This window comes from Clavelina lepadiformis, chromosome 3 (assembly GCF_947623445.1).
Source record: "Clavelina lepadiformis chromosome 3, kaClaLepa1.1, whole genome shotgun sequence".
In the NCBI taxonomy this organism is placed as follows: domain Eukaryota; kingdom Metazoa; phylum Chordata; class Ascidiacea; order Aplousobranchia; family Clavelinidae; genus Clavelina; species Clavelina lepadiformis.
The window spans coordinates 23850795-23869110 of NC_135242.1; the positions used below are offsets into that span (position 1 = coordinate 23850795).

Sequence of the window (18316 nt, forward strand, 5' to 3'; positions counted from 1 at the left end):
GCACTTTATCGTAAGAGTTGATATTGCAACCCAGATCTCTAATAATACAAAGGCCGGATGACAACAATACAGAAAGGTACTCTTTGCTTTTGCGGTTAATTCTATTTCATTCTCTTTCACTCAACAGTAGTCACTTGGTGTAGTAGGCCTATTGCGACAATTCAAACCCGACAATTGTAAGAATTAGAATTAGGTTTAGAATTAGAGTTTGATGTGTTAGAATGCAGAAGGTTACAATTGCCACATACTGTATTTGCTGTCGGCATGTTGACGGATGCTCATGACAGGGAAATCCCCATAGTTGATTGGATTTTCATTAAAGAATTCGTCGATCACGAAGCAACTTGGCAAAGATTGCTGAGTCACACAAGTTACATAATTTAATCGAAGTCGGTTAATTGCTGGTGCAAGCTGGAACGGAAGTTGTAAATGGAAAGGAATTTTACTTTGCTTGTAGTTTTGCTAGATCTGTTAAAATAGCCTAGTTATGACTACAATATGCTGACGTGACAAAAATCGTGTTCACCTATTTTGGTAGATAGATCTTTACTGTCCGAATGGATACCATAGTGTTACGGTCAATAGGCAATAGCCCAGACCCCAAGCCCTATAGACTGCTAGTCTACCTACTGACCGAGCTTTCCGGTCTCAGGTTATGATCCACCAATGCGACTAAGTCTATGGCATGGCATCTTATTTTGGTTTTTATTTAGACTGGTTAACCTTTTTTAACTAGTTAACCAACTTTTAGCCCTGTAGTTTTCGAACTGACCCATTACCGACAAATTTTGTTTGAAACATTGCGCCGACTGGAAAGTACGACAGTTTCGTGCAGTGAAGACTCAATTCTTTATTTATTATAAATAGACATGAAAAGAAAAAAAATTCTGGCGTGAATGTTGATGAATATCTTATGCGCAGGTGAAACTGCAGACTATGGCAAGAGTACAACAGAGATTTTTGTTCGAAATAGTATTGCGCACCAGGAGAAACCGTTGTTTCCAAAAAAAGAAACAGTACTTTTTTCTCCAATTTCTACTATAAAATTAGTCAACGTCTTGTCTTCTACACACAAGAGATCTCGGCAAAATGCCCCAAAAACTGCCATACTCTACAGTCCGGCCAGTCTGCAGATGCCACAGCTTCCACTTTTGCTCATTTGTCAGTCTTGTGAAGGAGCAGATACGTTTCAACCATGTTCGTTAACCGCATGAATTTCAATCGTGCAGGCATAACTAGGTCAGTTTATTTGTAATACACGTATAAGCTCGACTGCACAGTATGGCGGAAGTACAGCCGAAATTTAGTGGCAGGAACAGTTTCGCACACCAGCACACTGGTAAGCTAAAACGACATGCTCATTCTTCGGCGGGAGAAGAACGATCTCTTTAAAACATCTTCGCACCTTTTCTATACCTACTGTATGCTATACCATTACCTATCCCTTCTCTTCCCTGTTCTATGCCCTTTCCTTACCTTGTAGCATTTCGCTTCTGCAGCCCCAAGTTCCTGGTGAAAATCGCCGTACTCTGCAGCCCTGCGTGTAAGTATGAAAACAAGAGTGAAACACTGAAGTTTCTGATTGAGTGGTTGAGTTTAAAGATGGTGAAATGTTTGCTATTGGTTTGGTAAATTAATACATGGTACGCAAAATGTTTCATTTCTGTCATTTATCTATGATATGGCGACTTAAAGCATAATTGTAATTAATGGTTGCCATATACTTTGATAAAAAAAATAAAGTCAGCAGATTCACGATTTAATTTGAACTGGCGCAATTATAAAACCTATTGATTTGTATCCACACAAACCTGAATATTTTTTAATTTGGTTTATACATTTGTTCGTTCTTAACATTTAGGTTAGCGTAGGATCAACACTGGATTTGCTTAAGCACGATGATATTTAAACTTTTTATCATATCTCTATTTTTCTCACTCGGTCACTCTCGAGATATGTCTTCGTTGCTGACTGTCGCCAACCCTCTTCATGTAATCAAGCACTTTGCTGCCTCAAGTGGTAGAGGTGTGACACAAGAAGATGTAGAAGTCATGAGAAGTCTTTCAACCAATTTCTTCAGTGTGAGAAATTACAAATTGGGATTTGACGATTCTTGTTTTGAAGCACTTGAAAACTTTGCAAAGGATTTTCCACAAGCTTACACATTACAAGGTATGAAAAGTTTGAACAATACAATTGGCAGTTATACGTTGTCATCTTGCGGTCATCCTCCTTTAACATGGGAATGCTGTGAGGTTTTTTAACAATTTTTCAAAGTGCAAATTCAGCTGGTTAAATTATGCTCACAGATGTCTTCAACTTGGTGTGTAGCATGGTTTCTGAAAAATACTGGCATAAATTACCAATTTTGATTACTTTAATGGATCTTACCCAATTTTGCTTAAAATGTTGGCATTTTATCTAGAATTATTGTTTGCTACTTTGTTAGATATGTCAAAAAATTAGTTGCTAATTATTATTTACATGCAAAAAACAAATATGGAATATTCACGACATTTTTTTGACATTTTTTCACTGAATTCACCAATGCAATTACATGTGATGACATATTTCTTACATTCTACCATTCACTAGTTTGGGTGCATATAATGCAGTACAGAACATAATAAATGTATAAAACTAAACATTTTTGGAATGTTGTCCAGACGTCGTAAAATGTTGCACACATAACGAGTTAAAAAATTGTAACTCAAGCGTTGAACATTTTGCATTAAACAGAAATGTTTGAAAAATTTTGCAGTGTTTGTTGTTAAGGGTTAGTAAGAACCAGATTGACATTATATCTGTTTAAATGTATTGAGGGACGATGTAAAAAGCTGAAATTACATAACAAATATCCAGCTCTGTAAACATTTATATACTCACGTGAAGTAGGACAATAAAAAAATGGGCCAGAAATATGTGCTAATGCTGAATGATTTAGAACAGGTGTCATTTGTGTACATGCCTCGCTTCACATGTTTTGTCCTTTGTTGCTTGCTATCACTATTGTGTAGAGTTAAATGTGTGAAATTGCAATAAGTCAAACATAAATGATACAAAGAAAGTGTAAATAGCTATGAAAGTGGTCATTAGTTTCCCTTTGTGTGGTGATATTAATATTTTTATTTATATTATCCAGTACTGGATGCTTGGGGAAAACCTGAAAGTGGTATTTTGAATGGAAATCTCATCTGGCCCGGTCGTTATTTCGAATGTTCCAACATAAATTATGATCATTTCAAGGGGAAATACTGCTCAGTGTATGTTGGTGAAGCTCCAGCACCTGTAAGTATAGCTGCTCACAGGATCATCATTATGTACTAATTTTACTTACAATGAAAAACTACTTGGCCTATACACACTTTGACAAAATCACTGTTTCAGTATAAGGCTGTGCTGGTTTGTTGGACAAATTCTTTTCCTAATTTGTTTTTGTTGTTTTTCTAGGCTGCTTTTGGCATCGGATTTCCAACAGGTCTCACAATTGGTGGATGTTTCCCTGACACTTGTTCTCAGGAAGACATTTCTTCTTTGATCAAATCGTTGGCTCAAAACAAGACCAGCATCGTAGATTGTCCTGTTCAGTTTACAGAGTGGGGCGCCAAAGACATTCTTGGAATGTAGGTTTTATTTTTACCAATCTTGACTATTTTTGTGACAGTGTATTGAAAGTAACTTCTTTTGTCTTGTGTTCATTTTCTGGTTTGCGAACAAGAAGCTTATATAAGTTTAAAAAAATTGTTAATACAATTTTCAATGAAAGAAAAAATATTGGTTTTGATTTAGCAAAGTATATAGCATTTCATGCATTGTTCCTCTCTCTCATGCATTGTATGTTCCTGTCAATCAATTTCTCCATCAATCAAGGAGGCCTGAGCATATGCCTACTTTTATAGATGTAAACAATCTATTTATAACACAACAATCGGTTCGTGATACAAAGGCTTCAGTATTCAACATTTCAGGAACTGCAAATTGGTCACTCTTGATTTCAAATGAAACTAGATTGCAAATTGTAGATTTAAACTTTTTTGCAGAGTCATCTTCGTCTTGTTGTTTTTGATTGTGATGGCATCAACATTTTATGACTACATTTCAAATTTAAATATCGCTTCAAAGTCGGAATTCTCTGACACTGCCATCTTGAATAGCAGTTCTTATGATGCTGGACCACAATTCAAGCAAGGTAAATACAACAGTGTTTTTTTGAGTGTTAAGGTAATTGTATTCCTGCATGAAACCATTATTTCAATGTGATTTTAGCTGGTAACTTTATTGAATATATTTGAGTCGCACGTGTTTTGTGGTGAAAGGATGTTGGATAAATTAATTTGGACATAATTTATATGATTTTTTATTTTTCTTCATCCGATTTGAATTCTTAAATTACTTGTTTGAAAGGAAAAATTCATCAGATTCTCACATCCTTCTCGGTTATTCAAAACACCCGAAGATTTCTGATCACGACCCAGCGACCGACCGATATAACCTGCCTGCATGGGATGAGGTTCCTCAGCATGTCCTGGGTCATTCTTGGACACTCCTTTCTTTTCTCCGTACAATTTTCAGGTAAAAACTTGAAATGCATTTCACTCGTGGATTGGCAATTTGAAAAAGTTTGAGTTTGCTCTAAACTTTCTTATTCCGGTAGTTTAGGCTGACAGTGTTTGTGGCGTACGCTGCTTGACATTGTTTTTAAATTAATTTAAATAATTGCAAATTGTATCACTAAATGTTTCTTGTTGTTTGATCTTGTCCACCTACAGTGGGTTTTTGTTTGCTGACCCATTTGCGAGTTCAACACAAGCGCATCATATTAGTATAATATGGTCTGATGTTAAACCTAATTATTTCAGTTTATCTTTTAATAATTGATGTCACCCTGTAGTTAAGCTCTTAGGAAAATTAACAATTGCATGATTGGAAATGATGTATATATCATGTATATTTAATGCAACTGTTAAAGTCATGAAAGAAGCACTTGGGCATTGACTTTGTGCAACTGGAATACGTATTTAAAGCCTGCCTGCTTATGTGCTTGTGACAAAGAAGCGTTGCAGCATATACTTTGTATATTACGCTACAACACTCTGATGTTCAATGACTTTTTTTAGACATTGCCCTTTTTGTTAAATGGCAAAAACCGCTGAGCCACGCAAAAAAAATAAGAAGAACTAAAGTATATGATTACACTTGGAGTAGAAGCTAATGTTTTGTGGTTTGCCTTGTCAACCTTCAATTTTATCTTAAAGTTTTAAAGTTGATACCCTAAATGCATTGTTATTGCGTCAGAATAGTTTGTGCTTTTTTGTTCACAATAGGTGCGCTGAAGCTCGTTAAACACTTCAAACAATTTCCTGCATGCTCTAGCTGCATAACGTAAAGTTACATAATGTCATGTGACAATATACAGCATTCATGCCAATCAGTTTAGCGCCGTTAAATATAGCGTTTTAATAGCAGTTATAAAATTCATTATTTGATGTCATTGTTGAAAAAATATTGTTATCACTTTGCAGTGGGACATAACAAATATTTAAACAGTGTGCTTTGTAAATATTGGTACATGATGTTCTCGAATTGCTCATTGTGGTTGTAAACACAACTTTGTATAAGTTTTATAATACCTTATAAAAGGCCTCAAAGTTTTATTTTTTAATAAAGCTGTAATTTGTATTCAGTACTAATTAATAATACTGATTAGTTAACAATACTGGTTAGTGAATAATGCCTTGGTTAATTAACAATACTGGTTAGTTAATAATACTGGTTAATTAACAATACTGGTCAGTTAATAATACTGATCAGTTAATACACTAATCTATATCATTAATTTTTAGGGCCCATTTATAACGTTAAATCACATTGAATAAGGTACATATTAAATATGCTCTAAGCAAAACCTTGTTTTTCAGATAACATGAAATTTGTCGGTGAATATTTTATCAATCACTTTGAGTTTCAAGCAATAGGAAATGCGACTCTCTCCGTTGACTCCTTCTTCTTTCTGAGTGGTCTTTTGGTCGTATATCTCGGGATGCGGGAATTAAAGAAACGGAACGGAAAGATTAATATCCCGCTAATGTATCTTCACCGATATATCAGGTGATAGTTGTGTTTATTACTTGTCTAATTTGTGTGATTATGTTATTCTATGACATCTGAAGATGTTGTGTGTGCTGTTCTAAAATATTTTTTTTATACAAACATTTTGTCAGAAATATTTCGTAAATAACCGTTTCATAAAATTGTTTATTTATGGATTTGTTTTGATTCTCTCATGATTTAGACTCACCCCACCATATGCTTTCCTTATTCTTATGTCTGTGAGTCTGTGGCCAAAGTTTGGGACCGGGCCAATGTGGCCGGCTTTGGGTCATTCTCTGCAAGCCCAATGTGACAAGTACTGGTGGACCAACCTGCTGTACATAAACAACTTATATCCTGCTGGTAGCTTGGATGGAGAAGTAGGAAACATTGTTATTATAACCAAGATTAAATTAGATTATATTTCCCTTTTCGATTTGTATACTTTGCAATTTGAGGCAATTTAATTAGAGAAAATATAAAATGTGGTCAAGTGTGTCGAAATGTTACAATACAATATCTATGTGTAACAAACTGCAATAATAGATATAAGATTAATCACTCTTAATAACTACTAATTAATGTGTTTTCCAGTGCTATGGTTGGGGCTGGTATCTTGCTAACGACACTCAGTTTTACATTTTGGCCCCAATTTTTCTGCTGGCGTTATACAAGTAGGTGGCAATGGGTTATTACCCACTTTGATGTAATAGAAATCAGTCACATGTTCGGCAGTCTATGCACTTTGATTACTTCGATGAATTGCTTTATTTCTGTTGTAATTGCTTTTGTCATAACGTGGCAAACCTTAGACCACTGACTCCATCTTTCTGTCATAGATTTCCGGGACTTGGTGTTGCCTTGTTATCCATTGTACTGACAGCGAGTATCACAATCACTGGGGTATTTTCCTCGATTACCCAGCAACAACCACAACCTGTCGCAATTGGAGTTTTTGCAAAGTATTACTTTTGGTGCTTTTGTGTTTTATGTGAAGTTATTTTTGAACTCAACAGCTTTACTTAAACTAGAATTAAAATTAAAATTCGAAATAAAAATTTGAAATAAATGAAACTAGATGCTAAGCTATAGCTCACTAAGCTCCTCATTCTTGGTGCGTGTTGTATAGTCAGTATGGTATAGTATAGCCTGGTATAGTCAGAATCAGTAATTGTCGTAAAATCACAAATGCTCCTCTGCTTTATGTGCTTAAAATATTTATCATATGCAATTAATCACCCGTCTGCAAAGTAATAGTAGTTTAGTCTAGTATCATTAGTATTAGTAAGTAGTATTCTATTCAAAACGTGACAGCTAGCGTTCTATTAATACGATTTTGTTCACAAATGTAAATGCTAGCCATCATGCATGTTAACTTTGCATTATGAAGTCATAATTACCGTCATCACTGTCCTAATTAACGTTTTGATTACCTTTTCAGCAATTACTGCTTTATCATTTCACGACATTGAACAATTCTTTCTTTCGTATACTGACACGTATTTGATTTAAGTTAAATTCGTTTTTAAACCTGCCCCTCACTTTAATATTTTTATACTGCGTAGATGTCCGTGGCTACTTTATCTTGCAACAGCATCCTCTTTTTTTAGAATTTTCACTTCCCTCTCTTTACCGACCTTGAACCAGACATCAGAAGTGATGCAAGCCGACCTTGTTGGGGCTGATCCTCCACAATACAGTCCATACATGTCTGATATTTACACCAAGCCGTGGTGTAGGATAGGAGCTTACATTGTTGGAATGATCACCGGGTTTATTCTCCACTATAACAACAATAAAGTAAAGATGCCTAAGGTTGGTGGGACGCTGATGTTTTCAGATTTTTTGCACTTTTTAAGAATTTCTGGTTTAATCACCACATTTATATAATTTTTGTAGAAAATTTTGCACGAAATAAATTCTAGCATGTACAACAATATCTGATTTTTAGGAAATTATCTTCCGTTAAAATGTGAACTTTCAAATCAAGTCAGAACATTTTCAAAATCTTTAATTTATTTGCTATTCATTTATGCTATAAATGTTTTTTTGTTTCTCAGCTCGCAGTTGTTCTTGGTTGGTTACTGGCGGCTGGTACGTGCTCGTCAATAATCTACTGTTTATATCCCACCTTCATCACCGGACATGTTTTGGACAACAACACGGCTGCTTTCTATAACGCCATGTCCAGGCCAATGTGGGCCGTGGGTCTTGCATGGGTCACCGTCGCTTGTGTTAGTGGTTATGGAGGTATGAATAATCAACTTATTTAAATGATGTACCTACATTTCTGTATTTATGTGTCTCATCTGTGTAGCGCTGGGGTTAAAAGCTCCATCTCTGTTAAAGTGAATGCCGTTTGCGTAATTGATGTTGTTTTCAGGCCCCGTCAATAAATTCCTGAGTTGGAGAGGTTTCATTCCGTTGAGCCGACTCACCTACTGTGCTTACTTGATCCATCCACTTGTCATATGGTGGCTGGTTGTGAGCAGAGAGACTCTCTTGCACTACAGCATTTCAACGACAATTTCAATATTTTTAAGTGAGTACTCAGCATCTAACACGGCCTAGTCTTGGCTGATTCTTCTTTGAAGTCACGTCATTGTTTCATTTATCACCATCTCAAACCACATCTTTGGCTTTTGTGGATAAGTTTATTCAGAATACAGTCAAAGCTCATTAACTCAAAACCGTATAATTATCAGGACTATGTCGTCTAAACTTTGGGTTATCCACAAGCTCGTAAAATTAACATTATAAAGAAAAACGATTAGTTTGAGTTTGTTTGAGTTTGAAAATTTTACTGAGCTGAGCTTTCTTTGACCTTGGGTTTGAAACTCTGTCAAGCGTTTTAACCACAACCCTGTCATCGTGATTAAATATTTTTTTGCATTTGTTTCTCTGTTCATGTTTGGGTCAGCTTGCTACTTTGTTTGTGTAGAAGGGGTGCTCATACCAATATCCTGCAATCATATGTTAATGTTCAGTGTTTTAGCCTCTTGCAATTTGTCCTGCAGCATCTTATTTTTTTTCTTGATTGTCCGAGTTTACTTAACCTATTACGTTTTGGTGTCTTTGCAGAAACTTGGTAATGTTAATATTTCAACCTCTCACTGTCCTATATTTATATTCGCAGCAACCTTAGTTCTGGCCAACCTGCTCGCCTACTTCGTTGCGATGTTGATTGAGTTTCCCGTTGTTGAGCTCATGAAGACCCTCCAGAACAAAGAGGCTACAGCCAACACCCAGTTTCCAACAGCGATGAAATTCGACAATACTTCAGTTCAATTCGGAGATGAACATGACGCTTAAAACGCTTGTTCTGTTTTTTTTGCAATCAGCTTTTATCGTTACTCGTCACATACAAGCCTGTAATTTAGCGCTTGTTTAATTTCTTTATATTGTTCCCTCACCTTTAATTCTGTGTCAATTTTTTTTTTGTTACCATTCACTTTTGGTTTTAAATTTTCTACCTCATTAGTAATCTGCATCACAATGTTTGCTTCATACTGTTTCTGTGGAGAATATTGCGCCCAACTCACGAAAATTAGTCATATTGTATATCATTGGATATCTTTTTGAGGGCTGTTGCGTTTAGTGATTCATGTTTTAGGTCTTTTACTCATCTAGTTGCTGCTTCAGTAAATCAGTTATACGGAGCTCATTGTGAGATATGCAAAAAGTGTCATGTTGCTTTAGGCTTGATTCGACGAAAAGTTTTTTATGACTTTCCTGGTCTTTGACAATTGAAATAATTGAGCTTAATTTGAAGTTTGAAATACTTGAATGTTGGTGTCTAGCACTGTTGTTTTCAGCTGTGTAGTTTACATTTCCAGAATCAATCAACCTTCAGCATTAATTTTTTTTTTAATCAAATCTTTTTGCTGAGTGTTCATGTTGCCTTGAGTTGTACATTGCACTTTGCATTGCATTTATCTGTTTTTATTTAATTGCTCACTTTATCTGTGATTCCATAGCCCTTATTTAGATCAATCCCATCACTTATGTGCAATTTAGTATGTTACTGATCTAGGTAATGCGCGAGTATATTCGTAGAAAATTTCAATGTTTTTACTTGACTTTCTGCATTACTGCAACCAATTTTGTATTTTTCTGTGTTTATCTGCAACCTTTGATTTAGACAATTGTGTGTAGAACATTATGAATACATGGGGCTTTATTAGCACCAATGTACAAGTTCTAGCAAAATTCCATTACTATTGTTGAATGGCTATTTCTTTAGATCCTAGCAAATTAAAACCTTTGATTACCATGATCTAGTTTAAATCGCAGTAGTAGTTGTTACAATGACTGTTGTTATCTTCTTGTTTAAACTAACATCAAAATCATTGAGTAAACTTTCTTCTTTTCCACATAGAATGCAAATTACATTTTAATTCTAATGCAAATAAATGATAAAATTTGTGCAGAGAAGCATTGTATTGCTAATATTGTTTTAATATCCAGACTTTAATTTCTGTAACTTGTGGTATTTTTTCTCAATGACCCTGCTTTGGTAGTTTCTGTTTTTAACTCCAGTTTCTTTAAAAATCCTGGGTTGTGCTAAAATGCTTCAGTTCAAGTCTTGGAAATTTTGAAACAAAACAAATTTATGCTTCTTATCCTAAAGTTAACTCAGATTTTGCATGTTGTACTTTTGGAGAAATTGCATTTTGATGATGATGATGCATTGAGTTGTTTCATATCAAACTGTATCTTTTTTTAAATGCTTATATGCCACATACAGTGAGATGGTATTTATGATGAATTTCATAAGTTCATTTATTTTGTATTTAAACTACCTTTTAGAAGGATTTTAAAGTTGGTATTAGCTGTTCATATCGCACTTACATAATAGAACTTGTGATTTATTGAAATCAAATATAGTGTTGACATCGCCACTTACAATCAACTTTTTCAATTTCAGATCATCAGGCATCATTCTCTTAGAAAATGTCTAATATTTGCTTCTAAGTCTGTTACTTGCTAATTATTCTGCATTTGCGTTGTCACAACCTTTGACCCCAGTTCATCCATCCGATGTTGTGAGAAACGCAGTTGGAAAAATCATCGTTGCTCATAATGGCCAACATCAAGCAAAACTTGATGTAAAATCTAGGACTTTTATATGGAAATTAATTGATTGCACATTGATGGTGATTTGCCGAATATTTAAATTGATTAAAAGAATTTGTTTTCAAAAATCACCACTTTGTAATCTGGGACTAAATGTCAAGTATGTAAGTTTCACTCCACAATTAAATACATGATTGTAGTTTGTCTTTAACCTGTTTTTCATCTACTGACATTTCAGATATTGTTTAAAACTGTATTTGCTGTTTTGTCTTGAATCTGTCTCAAAATTGTTTGGTTTTGTACAGGCTTTTGAGCTTGTTAGGTTATTTATGTTAAATAGTTTTTTTTTGTGAATATCAAAAAAGGGGAAAAATACATGGCACTGCTGCACATGATAGATGGTTGAACTAGTTCCAGTTTAGAATATTTGTTTAAACCAAACCAGCGTCCAACCATCAGGCTCAGAAATTTGTTCATATTTCTGATTTGCTGCTAAAAAAATGAGGGTGTCATTTTTGAAGAAATTCAATCATTGTAGCTTAATATACATGGGCTTAGATGGCGCTTTTATTTTTGATAATTTAGATATTTCTTGGTAAATTTCTACTTTTTGATAAAAAATAATCCCAATTTTAATTGGCATCTATGCATTCTGTAGGAAGATAAGTTAATCAGGAATTAATTTTTTGTCTTAATGTTCTTTGGGAACTATTCTGCCACTGCAGTGGCGCAAAAGAACAATGAACCTTAAACTCATCGTTGTATCTCTGTTTTTGTCACTCGTCCACTCGCAAGATATGTCTTCGTTGCTGACAGACGCCAACCCACTTCATGTAATCCAGCACTTTGCTGCCTCAAGTGGTAAAGGTGTGACACAAGAAGATGCGGAAATGATACGGAATCTTCCGTCTAATTTCTTCAGCATAAAAGATAATGTTTCTGGAATAAGCAAGTCCTGTTATAACTCTATCGACAACTATGAGAAAGATTTTCCCCAGGAATCATACACTTTACAAGGTAAAATGTTAGATTATGCAAGTATGATTTAATCGTCTTCTAAACTCTAATGTAAATGGTGTGACTAAGCAAAGTTTTTGCATGTTTTAGATTTAGAAAGTCATCAAATTTAAATATCGTATGCAGGTGGCCCACTAAAAGGTTTAGAAATACCAGTGAAAGTCCCGTTTAACCGTAAAATTTGTTGTTCTTTGTTCTATTTCTATTAATTGTCCTGTATTTATATTATTCAGTACTGGATGCTTGGGGCAAGCCTGAAAGTGGTATTTTGAATGGAAATGTCAAATGGCTTGGTCGTTATTTCGAATGTTCCAACATAAATTATGATTATTTCAAGGGGAAATACTGCTCAGTGTATGTTGGTAAACCTCCAGCACCTGTAAGTATTAGAAAAATCTACTTTAGTGTATAACGTATCAATAAATATCCAAAGACATTGTCACTCTCATATCGATCTCATATTTTTATTATGTTCCAGGCTGCTTATGGCATCGGATTTCCGACAGGTCTCACAGTTGGTGGATGTTTCCCAGACACTTGTTCTCAGGAAGACATTTCTTCTTTGATCAAATCGTTGGCTCAAAACAAAACCAGCATCGTAGATTGTCCTGTTCAGTTTACTGAGTGGGGCGCCAAAGAAATTCTGGGAATGTAGGTTTGATTTAAGAATATAAGAGGGCATATAAAGCCATCTTGCATGCCTGGCTTTATATATAAAAATCTTTTCAATGGCAAGTGTTATTATCTTTTTTTGCAGAATCATCTTGTTATTGCTGTTCTTAATTGTCATTGCATCGTCCTTGTATGACCTCAAATCTAACATGAACGCCAAGTTTAAGTCCGAGTTTTCTGATAAAGTTGTTTTGCAAATCAATTCTTTTGAGGAAGGGCCACAGTTTAAACGAGGTATGTCATTGTTTGTTTTTAAACATTGAGCTATTAGTTCTTAAGTGTTTATTATAAAGAACTGAAATTGGTTATGACTGGCTATGAACTGGTTTGTCTATTTTTATTGCTCAGAGTGTTTAGATAAAAGCTTAATTTTCATGTTTCAAAGGGAAAATTCATCAGATTCTCACATCCTTCTCCATCATTCAAAACACCCGAAGATTTCTGGTCACAACTCAGCGACCGACCGATATAACCTGCCTGCATGGGATGAGGTTCATCAGCATGTCTTGGGTCATTATCGGACACTCATTTCTTATTTCTGTCGAATATTCAGGTAAAAACTTAAAAAATGTCACTTGTAGACTGGTGATAGAAAAAAGTTTTGACCAGGTCTCTTGTAAATACCACTTTAACTTTGCTCAGAAAATGAAATTGTCAGCATAGTGAAGGCATAAATGTTTGTGTTTAGTCTTCAAGTGAATCTTTCAAGTGGTCGGCCTTGTCATGCTTTTCTTAATTATTGTGAACTTGTATTTTGCTGCAATGTGCAATGTTTCTTTACTTTTTTTAGTCTGGAATGTTAGGTAGTTTTGCCAACACAAGAATATAAGTTACAAGGTAACGTGCCATAGAAATCTAACCTGAAGTATGTTGTCAGGGTTATTTTATTAAAGTTGTGTGCATTCACTCATACTTTGATGAAGAAAGGCATAGACATTAAGTTAAAAATTTGTGTTTTGTTATTTAGTTTTGTTTGCAAATGTCGTCGCATCTAATTTCACATGAGCATAATCACATGAGTAAATGTGTAGTACCTCGTATGTTTCTGGGTTCTAATCAAAATTAATTTTGCAATTTCAATTGCTCGTTTTGACCTTCACTTGTCAAATACCGACGTGTCGGTTGCGCTTTTGTTCTTTGTTAACCAGTGTTTGGTTTTTGTAACACTCTTTTTTCTTCTGTTTGAAAAAGGTTCAAGGTACAAATAAGTTTTAATATTATGCTTGGTGTTTGCTGATTGTCCTCGACACAATGTTACCAACCAAGCAACCTTTGCTCCCTCACGTGTAGCAATCATGTGACACAGTTTTCTGTCAGATAAGTCAATGAATCATTCGAGTGCTGTCAGACATAACATGTTTATGGCCACTACTCATACCAGTAGTTTGTGTCATTAATGGTAAATTACTTGTTTACTCTGTAGAGTGCAAATATTTAAACGTTGCATTGTATAAATATGGAACAAATTATGTGTCTCGTGGTTGCACTTATGCTGTTCTAGACGTAATGTTATGCGTATTGACCTTTGACCTGCAGTGCTTATTTTATTTCATGGAACATTTCCAAAGCACTTTTCCTTAGGGCTGTACCCAGTTAGGTCAGAATTGATATTGGTCGATCTAATTATATTTTACAAATAAGCTCTAAGCAAAACCTTGTTTTTCAGATAACATGAAATTTGTCGGTGAATATTTTATCAATCACTTTGAGTTTCAAGCGATAGGAAATGCGACTCTCTCCGTTGACTCCTTCTTCTTTCTGAGTGGTCTTTTGGTCGTATATCTCGGGATGCGGGAATTAAAGAAACGGAACGGAAAGATTAATATCCCGCTAATGTATGTTCACCGATATATCAGGTGATAATTGTGTTTATTTCTTGTTTCATTTTATTGTGATTTATAAAATATAGAAGGCTGGTGTTTGTTGTTTTCGATCTCAATTGATGTCTTGTATTTCCATAATTGTCAGGTTTTATTTTAAGTTATTTAATTTTTATGAAAAATACAATTTACAGCTTTTCCTTATTAAGATATTATTTAAATGTTTAAATATTTAGTTACAAGATGAGATTATTTCTCACATTATGGTTTTCTTGTTAATTCTCTCATGATTTAGACTCACCCCACCATATGCTTTCCTTATTCTCATGTCTGTGAGTTTGTGGCCAAAGTTTGGAACCGGGCCAATGTGGCCAGACTTGGCCCAACCTCTGCAAGCGCAATGTGACAAGTACTGGTGGACCAACCTGCTGTACATAAACAACTTATATCCTTCCGATAGCTTAAACGGAGTGGTAGGGAATTTCGTTAACCTATGACACTGTATAAAAATGCTTGTGGTAATTTTTGTTAATTTTGTTTGACATAATGAATCTGTTTTGTTCTGTATTTGCTGCTTTTCAAGATTATTCTAGTAATGAACGTACATTTCAATTATTCAATAAGTCTTTAATTTGCTAAATAGATATTTTTACTAATTAATGATTAAATTAGTTGATGTTTTTTAGTGCTTGCCCTGGAGCTGGTATCTCGCCAATGACACTCAGTTTTATATTCTGGCTCCGTTTTTTCTGCTCGCATTATACAAGTAAGTCGTGGTGGTGTTTCCTCACTTTTTCGGGTCATCACTTTTTGTCATACGGCATAATTAAGATTGCGCTCACGGATATGTTGTACGATATGTAATGACTCTTTCACAACTATTGGAAAATCAATGTACCGGTGATAATTATTATGATTGTCACAGGTCTTTTTGGTATGCGAAATTATTTTTTATGTGTTCATTTTCTTACTCATAGATTTCCAGGGCTTGGTGTTGCCTTGTTATCCATTGTACTGACGGCAAGTATCACAATCACTGGGGTATTTTCCTCGATTACCCAGCAACAACCGCAACCTGTCACGCTTGGAGTTTTTGCAAAGTAACACTATCGTTTAATCATCAATATTTCCCATTTTTTTAATCTTGATTGATTTATCGAACCTGACTCTTTAAAAAATTTACTGCTCTGTCAAACTATACAACATACATGCGCATACCCTGATTTTTTAACTTCAAAAGTTTAGAGAAGATTAAAATTCTATCATTCCTGACTATATTCTATGCTACTCCTGCTATGTTGTGAGAATCAAACATCTGTCTGAACAGTTAAAATAAAACTGTCACACTGCGATTACATGATCATGATGCTTCAATGACAAAGTCTGTAGTGTACATGCACATGTTTTAATTTAGAATCCTGTTTTGTTTTAGAGTTTTCACTTCCCTCTCCGTATACTGACACGTATTTGATTTAAGTTAAATTCGTTTTTAAACCTGCCCCTCACTTTAATATTTTTATACTGCATAGATGTCCGTGGCTACGTTATCTTGCAACAGCATCCTCTTTTTTTAGAATTTTCACTTCCCTCTCTTTACCGGCCTTGAACCAGACATCAGAAGTGATGCAAGCCGACCTTGTTGGGGCCGATCCTCCCCAATACAGTCCATACATGTCTGATATTTACACCAAGCCATGGTGTAGGATAGGAGCTTACATTGTTGGAATGATCACTGGGTTTATTCTCCACTATAACAACAATAAAGTGAAGATGCCCAAGGTTGGTTGAACGCTGATGTTACATACACGACTGTTTTAATAGTTATTGTACTTCTTGTATACTTGCATTTTCATCAACATTTCTGTGCATTGTTTATAATGTCAAAATTGTGATGAATTTGGTCATGCATGTCCCCTTGTTTAGTCTCAAAACTTGTCGCATAAAACATGTTTTTGCGATCGTTCTGAAAGCACCTACACGTGATGACATGAACTGTCTCAATATACTGGTAGTTTTCTAACTTTATAATTCAGCTAATGTGGATGAATAAATGTTTTTTTGTTTCCCAGCTCGCAGTTGTTCTTGGTTGGTTACTGGCGGCCGGAACGTGCTCGTCAATAATCTACTGTTTATATCCCACCTTCATCACTGGACATGTTTTGGACAACAACACGGCCGCTTTCTATAACGCCATGTCCAGGCCAATGTGGGCCGTGGGTCTTGCATGGGTCACCGTCGCATGTGTTAGTGGTTATGGAGGTGTGTTTGTTTAATTAGTTACCTGAATATAAGTAAGTGTTGTATTACTTATACCAGGAGTTTGAAACCCAAATCGCTCTCAAGGCCAAATGAAGATTTTAATTTAACTCGAGGACTGCATGTTATAGTTTTTCCTGGTACTTTGCTGGCTTCGTTAATCATATTATTGCTTGATTGTGATTGACTGATCAAATTGTTGTTTTCAGGCCCCATCAATAAGTTCTTGAGTTGGAAAGGTTTTATTCCGTTGAGTCGACTCACCTACTGTGCTTACTTGATCCATCCACTTGTGGTGAGGTGGTTGGTTGTCAGCAGAGAGACTCTCTTGCACTACAGCATTTCAACGATAATTTCAATATTTTTGAGTGAGCCTTCACTGAAAATTTTTTAACGCCCATTCAGTATTTTAGCTTTTACAGCATATTGATTAATTCTTTATCTTGATCGTCTGAGTTTACTTAAACCTATTACGCTTTGGTTTTTTCCCAGAACTTCTGTTCTATTTAGCTTTCAACCTCTCACTGTGTTATGTTGTTTATATTCCCAGCTACCTTAGTTCTGGCCAACTTACTCGCCTACTTTGTTGCGATGTTGATCGAGTTTCCCGTTGTTGAACTCATGAAGATCCTCCAAGGAGGAAAGCACACAGTTAGTGCCCAGTTGCAAACTACACTGAAGTTTGACACCAACCTGAGGCAGTTTGGAGAAGAGCACGATGCTTAAAAGGATCTTGTCGTTGTGTGTTTGCTTTTCTGATTTATTATTTTCATGCTTTGAGCTTGCACTTACAATTTATTTAGTTAGATGTATGTTAATTTATGTAACGTTTATGCTCTTACAACAACGATTCTTTATTAATTCTGTTCGTGAGTTATGTTAATTTGTCGAATATTTTTGCCATAACGCCCTTTTCATACATCTCCCATTACCTCATTTTCACGGATACACTTGTGCAAAAAATGAAACGCAATTGGGTTTTAGTCATTAACCATATTGTCTTGGTGCTAAGATTATCATCTTCTTTATATTTATTTTTGTTCCAGTAAAAATAGGGTTGTATGAGTGATTTTTGAACAGTTCTTTAATGAAATTAAGATTACTTTGTATCAAAGTAGCGATGAGTTGTTCGCTGCAACCTGTGAATTTGATTAAATTGCGTGGCCACTATTTAGTATGTGTTGGTAAAGCTTTGCTTAATCTACCTCCCATTCAGTTCAATCCTGTCTCGTTTTGATTTGTTTATTTTTTCGATCAATTTTGTCGTATCTGTGTACTTTAGGGATGTGCTGCCGAATCGACCATGAATCCGAATATTATCACGAATTGCTAGAATATAAATTTTCGTTACTCTTGACAAATTTGGATCGTTTTCAAATTTGACA

At 35.2% G+C, this 18316-nt stretch overlaps 2 protein-coding genes across 2 annotated transcripts; both read left to right on the forward strand.

The window, feature by feature from the left end:
- Positions 1-1169: 1169 nt before the first annotated feature.
- LOC143450613 (nose resistant to fluoxetine protein 6-like) lies at positions 1170-11018 on the forward strand. The gene is made up of 13 exons (XM_076951230.1): positions 1170-2172; positions 3143-3288; positions 3451-3623; positions 4041-4189; positions 4405-4572; positions 5919-6108; positions 6293-6470; positions 6685-6764; positions 6930-7052; positions 7701-7905; positions 8151-8340; positions 8474-8632; positions 9227-11018. The coding sequence occupies exons 1-13, from the start codon at positions 1899-1901 to the stop codon at positions 9400-9402; spliced, it is 2211 nt and encodes a 736-aa protein (XP_076807345.1). The 5' UTR covers positions 1170-1898; the 3' UTR covers positions 9403-11018.
- Positions 11019-11167: 149 nt separating this feature from the next.
- Positions 11168-17659, forward strand: LOC143450612 (nose resistant to fluoxetine protein 6-like). Its single transcript, XM_076951229.1, has 13 exons — positions 11168-12183; positions 12417-12562; positions 12662-12834; positions 12941-13089; positions 13241-13408; positions 14522-14711; positions 14971-15148; positions 15362-15441; positions 15653-15775; positions 16250-16454; positions 16745-16934; positions 17141-17299; positions 17482-17659. Exons 1-13 carry the CDS (start codon positions 11907-11909, stop codon positions 17655-17657), a joined length of 2214 nt encoding a protein of 737 aa, XP_076807344.1. The 5' UTR covers positions 11168-11906; the 3' UTR covers positions 17658-17659.
- Positions 17660-18316: the final 657 nt, after the last annotated feature.